This window comes from Lissotriton vulgaris, chromosome 4_1, assembly GCF_964263255.1.
Source record: "Lissotriton vulgaris chromosome 4_1, aLisVul1.2, whole genome shotgun sequence".
NCBI lineage: Eukaryota > Metazoa > Chordata > Amphibia > Caudata > Salamandridae > Lissotriton > Lissotriton vulgaris.
Genome location: NC_141691.1, coordinates 2,136,863,914 through 2,136,878,059, shown reverse-complemented (window position 1 = coordinate 2,136,878,059; position 14,146 = coordinate 2,136,863,914). Strand labels below are relative to the sequence as shown.

Genomic DNA, 14,146 nt, shown 5'->3' with positions numbered 1-14,146 from the left:
CCATCCCACACAGGAAACATGCGAGCATGCTGTTACTACCTCTCACTGTCCCATGTTGGAGCTACATGTGCATGAAGTGTCCATCCCACCCAGGAGATATATGAGCATGCTGTTACTAACTGTTACTGTCCCATGTAGGAGCAACATGTACATGGGATGTTCATCCCATACGGAGATATGTGAGAATGCTGTTACTTATTGTTACTGTCCCACGTAGGAGCTACATGTGCATGAGGTGTCCATCCCACACAGGAAACATGCAAGCATGCTGTTACTACCTCTCACTGTCCCATGTTGGAGCTACATGTGCATGAAGTGTCCATCCCACCCAGGAGATATATGAGCATGCTGTTACTAACTGTTACTGTCCCATGTAGGAGCAACATGTACATGGGATGTTCATCCCATACGGAGATATGTGAGAATGCTGTTACTTATTGTTACTGTCCCACGTAGGAGCTACATGTGCATGAGGTGTCCATCCCACACAGGAAACATGCGAGCATGCTGTTACTACCTCTCACTGTCCCATGTTGGAGCTACATGTGCATGAAGTGTCCATCCCACACAGGAGATATATGAGCATGCTGTTACTACCTGTTACTGTCCCTTGTAGGAGCAACAGGTTCATGAGGCTTCTATCATACATAGGAGATATGCGAGCATGCTGTTACTTACCATTACTGTCCTATGTAAGATCTACACGTGCATGATGTTTCTATCCCACAGAGGAGATATCTGAGCATGTGTTTACTGTTCTATGTAGGAGTTATTTGTGCATATGGCTTCTATCCCACACAGGAGATATGTGAGCATGCTGTTACTAACTGTTACTGTCCCATGTAGGAGCTACATGTACATGGGGTGTTCATCCCATACGGAGATATGTGAGAATGCTGTTACTAACTGTTACTGTCCCATGTAGGAGCTACATGTACATGGGGTGTTCATCCCATACGGAGATATGTGAGAATGCTGTTACTAACTGTTACTGTCCCATGTAGGAGCTACATGTGCATGGGGTGTTCATCCCATACGGAAATATGTGAGAATGCAGTCGCTAACAGTTACTGTCCCATGTAGTAGCGACAGGTGCATGAGGTTTTTATTGCACACAGGAGATACCTGATCATGTTGGTATTAACTGTTACTGCCCTATATCGGAGCTACATGTGGACAGGGTGTCTATCCCACACAGGAGCCATGTGCGCATTCTGGTACTTACTGTTACTGACCCAAGTAGGAGCTATATGTGAACGAGGTTTCCATTCCACAAAGGAGACATGTGAGAATGCTCTTACTAACTGTTACTGTCCCATGTGGGAGCGACATGTACATAAGGCTTCCATCCCACACAGGAGTTATGTGAGAATGCTGTTACTGACTGTCATTGTCCCATGTAGGAGCTACATGTGCATGGGGTGTCAATCCCACAGAGGGATTTATAATCATGCTATTACTAACTGATACTGTTCCATGTAGGAGCAACATGCGCATGAGGTTACTATCCCATGCAGGAGGTATGAGAACATGTTGTTTCTATCTTGGTCATTAGATTCATGCATTTTGTTACAATCACTTAGGAAATCCACACAAATCTTGTCCCATACAGGAGCTACTATTTATCCTGTTCTGTCTTATTGGAAATACCTGCACATGCCATTAATGTCCAGTGCAGAAGATGCTTTAACATCTTTTAAAGGATTACATGGATGATTAGTAAAATAGCAGGAAATGTTTTGCTTTCATTTGTTTAACTTACTAACTATTAATAAATCAAAATATCTTGAAAGCAGTGATCAGTTAAGGGGGCTCGGGATACCCATAGAACAAACTGTTCATCTCTCCACTCTCCTCTGCTAGTTAGGAGCTGGAGGTTGTCTGCCTTCTGTTGTTGACATTAAATGTGTTAAAGGTGGATCTAAAGGTCAAAGCCAAGGTCAACTGAGGTTCAAATGAAGGGAACAAAGTAACTTCACAGACCTTCATGTAATGCTGGGGATAAAATGTTAAACTTAACTTGGTATCATTTCCCAAAAGAATGCACAGCCTTGGGAATAAGCATAAGGCATTTCTGAAATCCTCAAATCATGCAGAATATTCTTAACAGAGACATTCAAAGAAAATTCAAAAATGTGACAAAACTACAAAAGTAAATTGATCACTATGAAAGGAAAACTGAAGAAGATAAGGAATGAGAGAGCCATCAAGACTGATTGTCTGTTTTTGTGGGAGAATGGTCATGGTGCCTTGAGCAGTGCATGCAACAATCCCTCACCTTCCAGGGCTTGAAGTCCTGCTTGGGGCTCCCAGCAGCAGATCCTGATCTGGACTCAGACACATACATGTCATGTAAGGCATGTGCCAAGGCGTAGACAGCCGTGTACACACTGTAGGTGAACCGATAAGTGAAGGCATTGATGAAGGGCAGGTCGTAGTCTCTGAGGGTCTCATTTCCTGAACATAGAGGTAAATGTGGTATATATGGATGAACCAAATCAGCTCTAGAGGCCATGATACATCCGAATATTGAAATCCAGAGCTCCCACAGGGCATCGTCATCTGGAAACTTCACTGGATCCACATCATAGAGAAAATCTTGAAATCCAAGAATCTGTCCTTCCTCGATGGAGAAAGTCAGGGACCCATTTAATACAGTCAGGTCATCTAATCCGGACCTCGCTTTAGAAAAAGACATGCCTACAGTTCCAATCCAAATTTTATGGGGCACCCTTTCCCAAGAATTATAAAGAAATTGTCTTGTCATTGATGCGCTGGTGCTGTAGATGATGATAACCTGAGCAGTGCAGTTCTGTATGGCATCAATAATTTGATTAATCCTTTTAGCACTAAGGGAAGGTAAATCTGTAGGCAACGTATAGGAAAACTCCACGCAGCCTCCGCTCTGGGTGACCATCGTCTTCAGGTCTCGCATCGCTCTCTCTCCGCTGTCATCGGCCGAGGCCAAAATCCCCACCCAGGTCCATCCAAAGTGTTTTAGCAGCTGAGTGATTCCTGCGTACACTGAGACCTCATTCGGGACAGTACGGAAGAAGGATGGAAATCTCAATTTGTTACTGAGGAGAGGATCAAGAGCTCCATAGCTGATCTGCAAACAAGAGCAAAAGAACATTGCAAGACATTTTTAATAGACACATTATGTTAGACACCTGCCCATAAGTGGCCAGATTACATACAGAGCACTGAGAGGTTTCTAGTGCCCCACCTGTGCTAAATGTGCAACATGTGCGAACATATTCAACTAAAGAGAGGGATCATTTAACTGGTCCAAGATACACATGCCCAAATGCGAGTGACATTTTTGGGAAATTAGTTTTATTCCCCATGAACTATTCACATTGCCACACTCAGGCAACTCTCTCTGGATTAGGCCAGAAAATACTGGATGGACCACACTAAGAGAGCCCATGAATGGAGAGATAAATCTGACAAGTTGCTATACTCAATGATAACACACAATTTGGTGTCCCGGGCGATTCCAAGTGAGGTCGAACCAGACATCACAACCCACACAGCGGCTACATCCGTTGCCTCCACATTTGTGGTCCATCTGTAGTTAGTGTCCAAGGCCTGAGAGGGAATCCACCTTGCCCATCCTTGAAGACATTCTACTGTTGACTCTTTCTCCCTCTGACAGGTACCATTTAGATCATGACCTAGAGCTGGAAGAGTTGGAGGATGCCCTTAGTGATATGAATTCTGGCAAAACCTGATGACTTTCGTTTGGAATATTACAAGAAACTGTGACAACACATATTGGGCCCCGACTTTCAATGGCTGGGGAAGCCTTCCAAAAATGGAAGTTCATTCTGCCTCGTATCTCCGAATAAATTAGGCCCCTCTTAATGCCACTTCCAGGGATATGGGAGTAATGGTTTGGCAGGATAGACCAAAGGCCGTGCAAAGCATTATGGGATGATATTCTAGAGTGCCGTGAATATTATAGTATCCAATATCAAAACACTCCTCAAGGGGCTGGCTCTTGGGCTCAGCTGAGAGCTAATACTATAATACTCACTAAACTCTAGAATCTCGCCACATAATGCTTGTCTGGGCCTTTGGTTAGCATTGTATTTTTGCCCATAACTTTGCTTGGTGTGGTCCTAGAAGAATGGGAACACCACTGAACCGTTCAGCATTATGTACTCTTTGTGTTCAAGGCATCTGCTTGCCCCTTCCTAGTTAAGGGGTGACCCCAAAATCATCACCTCTCTCATTGCCTGATGTTTTTCAAAGTTCACTTTTGGGAATTGGTTATATGATTTTTAGCATGTAGATGTAAAGTTTGATTTACCAAAGGGTTGTGGGTACAGTAGATAACTCTATAGTGTAGCAGAGTGGGAATTCTTGCATGAATTCTGTGTTTTCAATGAAATTCGTAGTTATCAAATCTCTGCAACTTCCTCTAGCCGAGTGGATTTCATTGCCCAGGGTTAGGTTTTGGTCTTGTCTTAAGTATATACAAATATTGGATATTTTTCTAAACTGGTATGGTGTCCTTTTGTAGTGCTTACACTATATTACTGTTGGTTATGTGCAAATGCTTTTCACACTGCCTCTAAGATAATCCTTACTGCTCATGCCAAGCTACCAAGGGGGTAAGCAGGGGTTATTTTAGGAGTGTATCCCCCTTACCCTGACTAGAAGCAAGGACCCTATTTAGACAAAGGTACTTACCTCTGCCAACTAGAGATCCCCATTTCTAACACTGGTGGCAGCGGTGGGATAGGACTTGTGGTTGCACTTGACTTACAGTGATTGGTGTGCACTACTACCATATCGCAGACCATTACATGCCAAATACTGGTTCTGTTTCTTTTTGCCTATTTTTGATCTTGCCACTGTGAACTTGCTACTTCATCATGCCTGAATCAAGATCATCATTTCTTGCAACCCTGGAGGATGCCTTTGAGGAGGATTGGTTGGAATCCTACAATGTGAAACAATTGAAAGCAATTTGCAAAAATCTAAAGGTCCAAGTCAGAGGCCTGACTAGGAAGGAGGAGTTACAAAAGGCACTGAGGGCCTGGGTACCAGCCAGACATGCCAGTGGGCAATCTGGAGATCTCAGTGGAAAGGCGGAGGAGCCTACTCCTAGTGTGGATGTGCTTTTGGGACGGGGAAACCTCCAGACCTGGCAGCAATGGCCTGTCCCCAGAAGAGCTAGAGGACAGGTGCGGAGCAAGGAAGTTCAAATTGGAGAAACTCAGGATGGAGAATGAGAGAAAAGAAAAAGAATAGCCATGAAAGAAAGGAAGATGATCTTAGATCATGATAGATGTCTTAAGGAGTAGGCCCAGCTCAGATGGTGGCAGCAATTCTTCAGTGCAGGCAGACAGGATTGTGCGCATTCCCAAGAATGTAGGCAAGGAATTCAAAAAGGGAGATGACATTAAAAGGTGGTTTCAAGGGTACATATCATCTATTCACATGGAAGGGGTCCCTGAAAGGAATTTGGGGGTCAGGCTGTGGCCTCTCTTTCCAGAAGAAGCAATGGATCTCTGAAAGTTTTAGGTAAGGGGAAGAACCTCACCTACACTGACATGAAGAACACTCTCCTCACTAGGCATTGACTCACTCCTGAAAAGTACAGGGACCAGTTTAGGTCCAGTAAGAAGACTGATGCCAACACTTGGTTGGAACGTGTAGATTCATTTTGCAGGTCACTGGATGGCTGGGTGAAGGGCAGTCCTGTGACAGATTTTCAGGCTCTCTATATTTTGATTCCATGCGAGCACTTGTCTAGTCTGTTTTGCAGATCTGCACCAGCACCTATTTGGTAGTAAGCTGACTGACCCCTGGAAGCTTGCTATAGAGGTGGACTGCTGGTTGAGTACCAGGGTTCACAAGAAGGTGTATGGGGTGACTCAGCCAAAGGCAGGCAGGGTCCCCAGCATAAGAGTGGGGGGACAAGGGTAAAACATAGGAGTTCTCTTAAAGAGCCCTAAACTAACACCAAGGATAAAGGTAACCCCACCCCAGGAGACAAGAAAGCTGTGGTCTCTTCAAGAAAGCCTGCAGAGAGGGCCCCCGCACATGCTTTGCCTGTGAGCAGGTGGGTCACTTGAAGCGGGACCCCGAGTGTCCAAAAGGGCACAGCCCCCCACTGATGGGCCGACCAAGGAGTTGGTGAGTGTAGCACTTGGGGGAAGGGGTGCCCACAGGAGGGTGGGGATCCCGCAGAAATGACCCTCGTCTCACTAGGGAACAGTGAGATTGGGGCGCGCGTTTATAGTGGGGAGATCTTGGCAACCCGTCAACATGGCTTTTTCCAAGCCGTTGGTGTATAAGTTGTATAGAAACGGGGACAGGACACAGCCCTGTCTCACCCCTCGCTCCACTCTAAACAACTTTGTTAACTCGCCCCGTGCCATATCTGACTCTGGCCGTGGCATCTGTGTATAATTCAGGCAGGAATATTATGAGGGAAGACTCTACTCCCATATCTGCCAGAATGGTCCACAGCTTATTGTGGTTAACACAGTTGAATGCTGCGGAAAGGTCAACGTAAACCATGTACAGAGCCCCCCCCCCCCTTGGCATTAACGTATTTCCCTATCAATAAAGATAGATTGAGGGCTTGCTCTGTGGTTCCCAGTCCCTCACGGAACCCAAATTGCAGATCAGACAAAACTTTATTGTCTGAAGCCCATTTTTGAAGGCGCTTTAGAATAACACGGCCGGCCACTTACCCTAATGAATCCAGGAGGGAGATAGGCCGATAACAAGATGGGGATTGGCAATCCCCTTTTTTAAAGATAGGCACGAGGATTGATTGGGACCACGATTCAATGAGTCCCAGGCCACATGATGCTTGGAGAACCCTAGTTAAGATTGGCGACCATAGATCCATGTTGAACTTAAAAAGATCAATTGGGACGCCATTGGTTCCTGGTGCCTTGCCGTTTTTGCTGGCCTTTAGGGCATGCTCTACCTCCTCGTGTGTTATGCGAATGGGCAACAGGAAGGATGTTAGATCTAACCCAGCTGTAGTTGGTTGGTTTGCGGTTGAGGAGAGGCTGAATATCCGATCGAAATAATCAACCCACAGCTTTTCATCAATCGCAATATCAATGCTGGGATTAGCCGTTACATCTGATAGGAAAGGGGACTTCACAACCTTCCAGAAGGCAACACTGTCCCTCAGGGTACCTGACCTGTGGAGTTGTGTCCAGATATCTTTTTTAAGAGTGTTCTTCCTGGATTTTAGGGCCTAGTTATAGTTCTTCCTGAGAGCTGCTATGTCCTTTGGAATTCTGTCCTTGTTATTTAAAGCTGCTTTTAGATTCTGGTAGGCTTTAGTACAGGAACTGTCGAACCATCCCTTGGGTCTAGTTTTACCAGTTTTCGTGCTAACAAAAAGGGTTTCCCTAATTGATACAATCAATTTTGAAAAATTAGCCATGATTCCCTCACTCGTAGTGGTTGGATCAAGACAGTTTGCAAACACTTGCCTAAAATGTGTGACCAGGCTTGTTGTAATAGCCAGCGGATCCACTTTTTCCCACCTCAGTGAGTAGCCGTTTAAACTGTCCATCAAGAGGTTATTTTGGCTAAAAGCGTTTTGATGTTTGGCCTGACATGATTCTTATTAAGTTTTAAGGAGATGCTATTCAGATAGTGGTCACTGACTATGATATTGTGAGTTTTACAAGTTAATAGATCCCTTCCCGCTGTCCTTGAAATAAATATAAAGTCAATAGTGCTTGGCCTGCCTCTGCCATTATAGGTGGGTATAACGGGTACAGGGGGATTCACCAAGTCATTGGAGAGGGCAAGATCTAGTCCACACAGGGTTTCATTTAGACAGTGCCCGACTGCGGTGTGGGGAAAATGGGTTACCGGGTCACCATTTTTGTCCACTATCCCACAGACTGTCAGTCAGTCAAATTTAACTTTATTTGGTTTATCACAATCATAAATTATACATATACAAATAACAATCAGGTATAAAAGAGAATTAAAATTCTTATTCCTAAAATATTTATATTTTTAAAAAAACACATACATTCCAGGCCCCAGTCTTAAACACATTCAACTTTTGAAAGAAGAGTCTCTACTTGCGTCATGAATTTTACACCGCGGCATATAAAAATGTTCGGAGCAGCACCCATCCAGCTTGTGACCGCCTGCCTGCAGGTGCGAATTTGTGTACAGACTGAATTGGCACTATGTTTGCAAAGGGTATGATTAAAGTCCCCGCCCCAAATTATATTCAACTCTTTGCGTACCTTGTTGTATAATTTGTGGAGACAGAGACCTATTTCCTTTATTGTGTTTACTAAATCATCCACACGTAAGTTGTTATAAAAATTCACAATTTCAAGGGCGTTGGTGTTATTTTGATGAAGAGTAAGTATTTGGAAGTTTGAATCCAATTTAACAGGGACTATACTTGTGAACTGCAAAGTCTAGGAAACTAATGCAACCAGTCCACCCTTTGCCCTACCAGAAGGAGTAGGTAGCACTGGAGAAAAAAATTTCCTGTAGCCCTCTATGTGTAGCTTAGATGTTGCCCATGTTTCCTGTAAACTTATGATACTATAGTTGTGGACGAAATCTAACCAGATGCCTTTCACAACCTTTAAGTATAGGCCCACAACATTCCAAAATAAAAAGTTCAGGGATGAGTCGGCACTACTTGTAACAGGATCGGGATCTAATTCCCACGTCAACCTCGTAGTGGCTGGCCTGGGTAGTATTTGGAAGGAATTCTTCATTTAATGCCCCACCGTAGTCCGAATTAGCTAGGGGTAGAGAAGGAACAGGTGTGTTGGCCATTGTGAATTGAGTCGAGCCCCTAGGATCAAGTCAATCCACCCGTTCCAGGTCGGAGAGCTTATCAAAATAGTTAAAGGTCGTGATGTTGTATCTCAGCCCCACTGCGTCCACCAGGTCTGGATTTGCAAATCCCCTGTAGTGTTTAGTAGTTTGTAAGGGGGGAAGTTGGGGATAGAAGAAACTCAAATCCCTGGTAAGGATACTGCTCTCGCTAAGCTAGGCATGCCAATTACATATGTGTTCTACCACCCGTCTATCCCCAAAGCTAATGACATTGCAATCCCCAGAGACATCCTTTCTTCTGTGACCCAACCAACATAACCTCCTTGCGAATAATATCTGCCCAGGTAAATCAGGGGGTAGGGGCCTGTTCTTATTCAGCCAGTGGGCCGCTTTGATCCTTAACTCAGGGTAGGATTCTTGTCTACCTTGGCATAATTCCCGAACACCAACTAGTACTACTGTATATGGCAGTGATTGCGGGGGTAGATCAATGCGTGTAAAAGACCTCCTTGGGTTGGTGGTCGGGGAAAGGTCCTTTACTAATCTAGGGTTCACTTTCGTGTGTGTGTCCCACGTCATCCGAGGCCTGGCCTAAGGTGCCCTCCACACTTTCCTTTTCCTTATTTTCTACCAACCTCAGGATTTTCTGCAAGGGCCTGCCCGCGGTATCCGCAGTGATCGTTGTTTGTTTAGTTAGAGGTCTGCGATCAGGTAATGAGAGAGTAATACTGTTGGTACCTGTTTTTTGTGCAGTAGGGCGGTGTTGCAAGACAGTAGACTTGGTGTTATGTTATGTTATGTTATGTTATGTTATGTTATGTTATGGTATGTTATGTTATGTTATGTTATGTTATGTTATGTTATGTTATGTTATGTTATGTTATGTTATGTTATGTTAAAATCATTTGTACTGCACACGGTCACCCAACGGTTTCATGGCGCTCAAACAAATACGGGAAACAGGTGCAGGAGTTACTTGAAGGCTTGCTAAAAGAGAAGAGTTTAAAGCATTTTGCGGAAACAGTCATAGCTAGAGCAGAGTCGAAAGGAAATCAGGAGGGAATTCCAGAACTTGGGAGCTAAGAAAGAAAAACACAGCCCGCCGTGCTTTTTCCGTTTGAATTTAGGGACAACCAAAAGGTTGTACGAAGTGGAGCCGAGATCTCTCTGAGGCACATAGCAATTTAGGCTAGAAGAGATAAAGGCAGGAGCTTGACCAGACAGGGCCTTGAAGACTGTACAACCAAGTTTGAACATGCAGCGCTTAGCCACAGGGAGCCAATGAAGGCTCCTAAGTAGCGTCGAGACATGTTGATGTTTAGGCTGGTGAAACACCACCCGATAGCTGCCTGGTTTTGCACCAGCTGCAGGTGGTGAAGATGGTAGCCAGGGATCCCAACTTAAAGAATGTTGGCATAGTCAATAGGGGACGTGATAAGAGCCATGATAACAAGAATAAGCGTATCCGTAGTGAGAAACCTACTGATTTAACGAATCATGCGAAGGTGGAAAAAGCAGGATGACGTGACTGCATTAATTTGAGGCCTCATAGACAGATCGCTGGATTTAATTATACCAAGGCTCTTTACCGAATTGACAGGGCTAGGCGGGGACCCAAGAGAGGGGGGCCAAAAGTTGGTATTCCAGGGGTTAGCCAGCCCACCTATCAGCACTAGCTCAGTCTTGGTGGGATTCAGTTTCAACTGGCTGTGATACATCCACTCCGAGAAGTCAAGCATGGTGGATTGAAAATTGACACAAGAGGAAAGAGAAGAGTCAATTGGGAAGATCAACTGCAAATCATCGGCGTAATTAAAGATGGTAACCGGGGTATTATGGAGGGAAATTATGAGAGGTTGCAGATACAAATTAAATAAACGCGGCGACAAGGCGGAGCCCTGCGGGACTCCGCAGGATAAGGGGGAGTAAGAAGCAGAAAAGGTGGACAAGTGCACAGCCTGAGACCGCCGATGTTAAAAAGATCTAACCCACTTGAGGGCCAAGCCTTGAATGCCCACATTGTTGACACGTTCGATCAATATCGCATGGTCGACCGTGTCAAAGGCTGCTCACAAATACAGCAGGACAAGTGCCTGGGAGATGTTCTTGTCGACACCTTTCCTCAATGTGTCCATCACAGCCACAATGACCGCCTCGGTTGAGTGGGCTGGCCTAAAGCCAGCTTGCTTATCATCCAAAAAGGACGAGCTCTCAATGAACGCACTCAGACAACGAGTGACATATGTCTCCAGTATTTTCCCTAAATAAGGAAGAAGGGAAATTGGCCTAAAATTACTTAGGATCGTGGGGTCGGCATTCGTTTTTTTCAGTATAGGGACCACGACCGCCTGTTTAAAGAAATCCGGGACTATGCCGGTAGCGAGGAATTTAAAAAGCAATGCTAGCGTAGGATCAGGGCAGGCCAAGAAAGCATCTTTGAGAATTTGGGGAGGACAGCAATCATTGGGAGAACAAGAACTCACCCTATGTAGCAGAGAAATGGACTCCATGGGAGAGATGGGAGTGTGTTCACTACACTAATTGATTTACCTGTGGTAGTTGGGCCACTATTCAATACTTTCTCCAAATTATCTATTTTAACTCCTATACACCTTACCATTTCCAATAGGGGTGCCATTAGAGATTTCATAAGGTGCAAAACTAGCTGAGTTATCGATGGTTGCGTCCTGAGGACCACCATCATTACTAGGAGAGGATACTGTTACTAACACGGTATTAATAGCGTTTTTACCCCTCGTTGTATTCAATTTCACTTCAGGCCTCTTTTTTTTTTGGCCACCCGTGCTCCCTTTAACGGTCCTTGTAGGTATGGATTCCATGTTAATATGTTTTGACATGTGCCTAGCTTTTTGCCCTCTAGTAGTTACCCTTGGGCTGTCATTGTTCATACTTAGAGAAAAAGTAGGGACCGAAAATGGGCTTATAGGTTTATCACAGAGCCCACTAGGTATAAGGTCCTCTGCCTGAGAGGAAGGGTCAGGTGTTGACTTGTTTAAAAAGGTAGTAGGGCTCAGGGATAACCTGGTTGGTGGGGGCAAAAACTCCAGAGATACTAGGCCCCTGGTGGGGGGACTAGTGTGAGTAGTTAGGGCGTGGTGGAACCCTGGGAGAGAAACAAAAGATGGAGCCAGTAGAGAATCCTGAAAATTAATAGTTGTCGTGGATATATTGGTAGGTAGCAAGGGGGGAAGAGACCCAATGGGGAGTGAGAGATGGCGTTCTGTGTGTTCTATAGCGTTAGCCACAACCCAATCGTTTTCTGGAGCATACAATCTATTGCTGTCAGGCTGGGTAGTGGAGGTTTTGGGGCTGGCTTTTGCTTAGACACTAGAGCGGTCATCGCAAAATTATATTTCCCCTTTTGTAGCCCCTAAATGGGAATTTCAATAATTACCAGAACGAGCTCTGGTCACAATGCAGTCACAATGCTTCTCCCGGCGAACTCCCGCGCGCTCCCACGTCGCGGGAATGGTGAGTTGGTTAAATGCTGCCTGAGTCTGTGGGCGTGTCGGTTGTCCGGCCCAGGTGTGCGGCAGGCAAGAGAGGCTTGAGACATGCAGTCCCCCAAAGATGCCGATAGTTCGGTTCTGGCGGCAAAACAGGAGCGCCTCTCCCACTCAGGGCACTCAAACGGGTAAACAATCTCCAAATAGGCTCCTCAGGAGAAAAAAGGGAACACACCACTCTCCACCTCTAGCGCTGCGGCACCCGCGTTAGCGGGTGCTGCAAGGTGTTATGTAGGCGCCTGAGGCTGTGGGCGTGTCGGTTGTCCGGCCCAGGTGTGCGGAAGCCAAGAGAGTCCTGGGACATGCAGTCCCCCAAAGATGGCAATAGTTCGGTTCTGGCGGCAAAAGAGGACCGCCATGTAGTACAGAGAAAGGCACTACATACATTTTTAACATTGAGGTGGGTGCTGCAGCCAGCAGCTCCTGCCGCAATGGTAAAGATGCAAGATGCGACTGACACGGTGGCAGTCGCATCCTAATGCTACATGTGGGACTGCCGCCATACAAGCGGGCGGTCCCAGGCACCACTAGGGCGGTGGGCAGACTTGATCCGTCGGCAATCTTAAATGTGATTTGCCCAGAGTCACAGGACGTTGATTGTCGAACCCTCTAGCCATCAATTAATATCCAAATTCTTAAAAACAATTAACACAATAAATTATGTACTAAATCAATTAAGAAACACAAACATATTATCATATTTTTTCTATACCCTCTTAATAACAAAAATAAATATTTTCAAATTATCTTCTTAAAACTATGCATACGTAGTCAGTCACTTCATGTCTCTTATGATGCTAGAAAATTCCATCTCAGTTTAGTAGAAAACTCCTGTTAATACTAAACATGCAAAATCATCAGCACCTCCTACCTGTGGATACCTGTAGATCCCCACAAGTTCAGCCATTGGTAAGGATGTTGCTGAAGAGAAGTCTCCGATGAATCCACACAGTTTGTCCTTCTTCTGACAGCCATAGTTCGGAACTGCTTCTGTTTTAGCTGATAATATATTTATAGCGCTGTGAAGTGCTTTCATCTCACTGGTGCAAGAGTCGTAAATCTGGTAGCCCAATGTGAGGTTTGGTAAGAGTTCAGGGTTTCTATTGATCTCTTCTACGGCAAAGATTAGAGCCATGGCGTGTCGAAGAAAGCGGAATGCAGGTCTGAAAGTGACACAGTCAGAAACTTAGCATCACAGGATAAAGGCACCTGTATGACTACCGCACTCATCTCTCTGTTATTCCATGTACTTCTTTAATGGTTGTGGGTAGGATAGTGACAAAGAACATCATTTCAGCCACCCACAGCACACTGAACCATGCTGCAGCAGTCTGAACAATACCACAGCGGACACAACACCACCAGAACCAACTTCCACAGATGCATGACAAATGTTGCAGACGGGATAAAGAACAACTGCCTGCAGCTGAACATAGAAAAGAAGGAAGTACTGATCTTTGGCAACACCAGCAACACATGGAGCAAATCCTGGTGGCCATCAGACCTGGGACCCACACCCCCTCCCTCCAACCATTCTGGAATCATCATTTACAACACGCCGTCTCCTCCAGCTGCTGCCTCACTCTGCACATGCTATGCAAGATCTTCAAGTGGCTACCCAATGACACGAGATGCACCGTGACACAGGCCGTCATCACCAGCCGAATGGACTACAGAGACGTCAGAACATACAGACACGTGCCACAGCAGAATGTTTTAACACTGTGGCGTAATGAGCACTGTAAGAAGAAATAAAAAGCATTGTATAAGCCATTGAATACTACTTGCATTTATACATACATTTTAATCAGCTC

At 45.2% G+C, this 14,146-nt stretch overlaps 1 protein-coding gene across 1 annotated transcript in view; it reads right to left on the bottom strand.

Moving 5' to 3' along the window:
- Window positions 1-1,863: 1,863 nt before the first annotated feature.
- The window catches only part of LOC147725233 (extracellular calcium-sensing receptor-like), a 32,422-nt gene continuing 20,139 nt past the window's right edge, over window positions 1,864-14,146 (bottom strand). The window contains exons 2-4 of the mRNA XM_086918220.1: window positions 13,204-13,495; window positions 2,279-3,109; window positions 1,864-1,995 (exon numbers count right to left, since the gene is read on the bottom strand). Of these exons, the coding sequence (XP_086774346.1) occupies window positions 1,864-1,995; window positions 2,279-3,109; window positions 13,204-13,495 (1,255 nt within the window). The remainder of the gene's footprint in view (window positions 1,996-2,278; window positions 3,110-13,203; window positions 13,496-14,146) is intronic.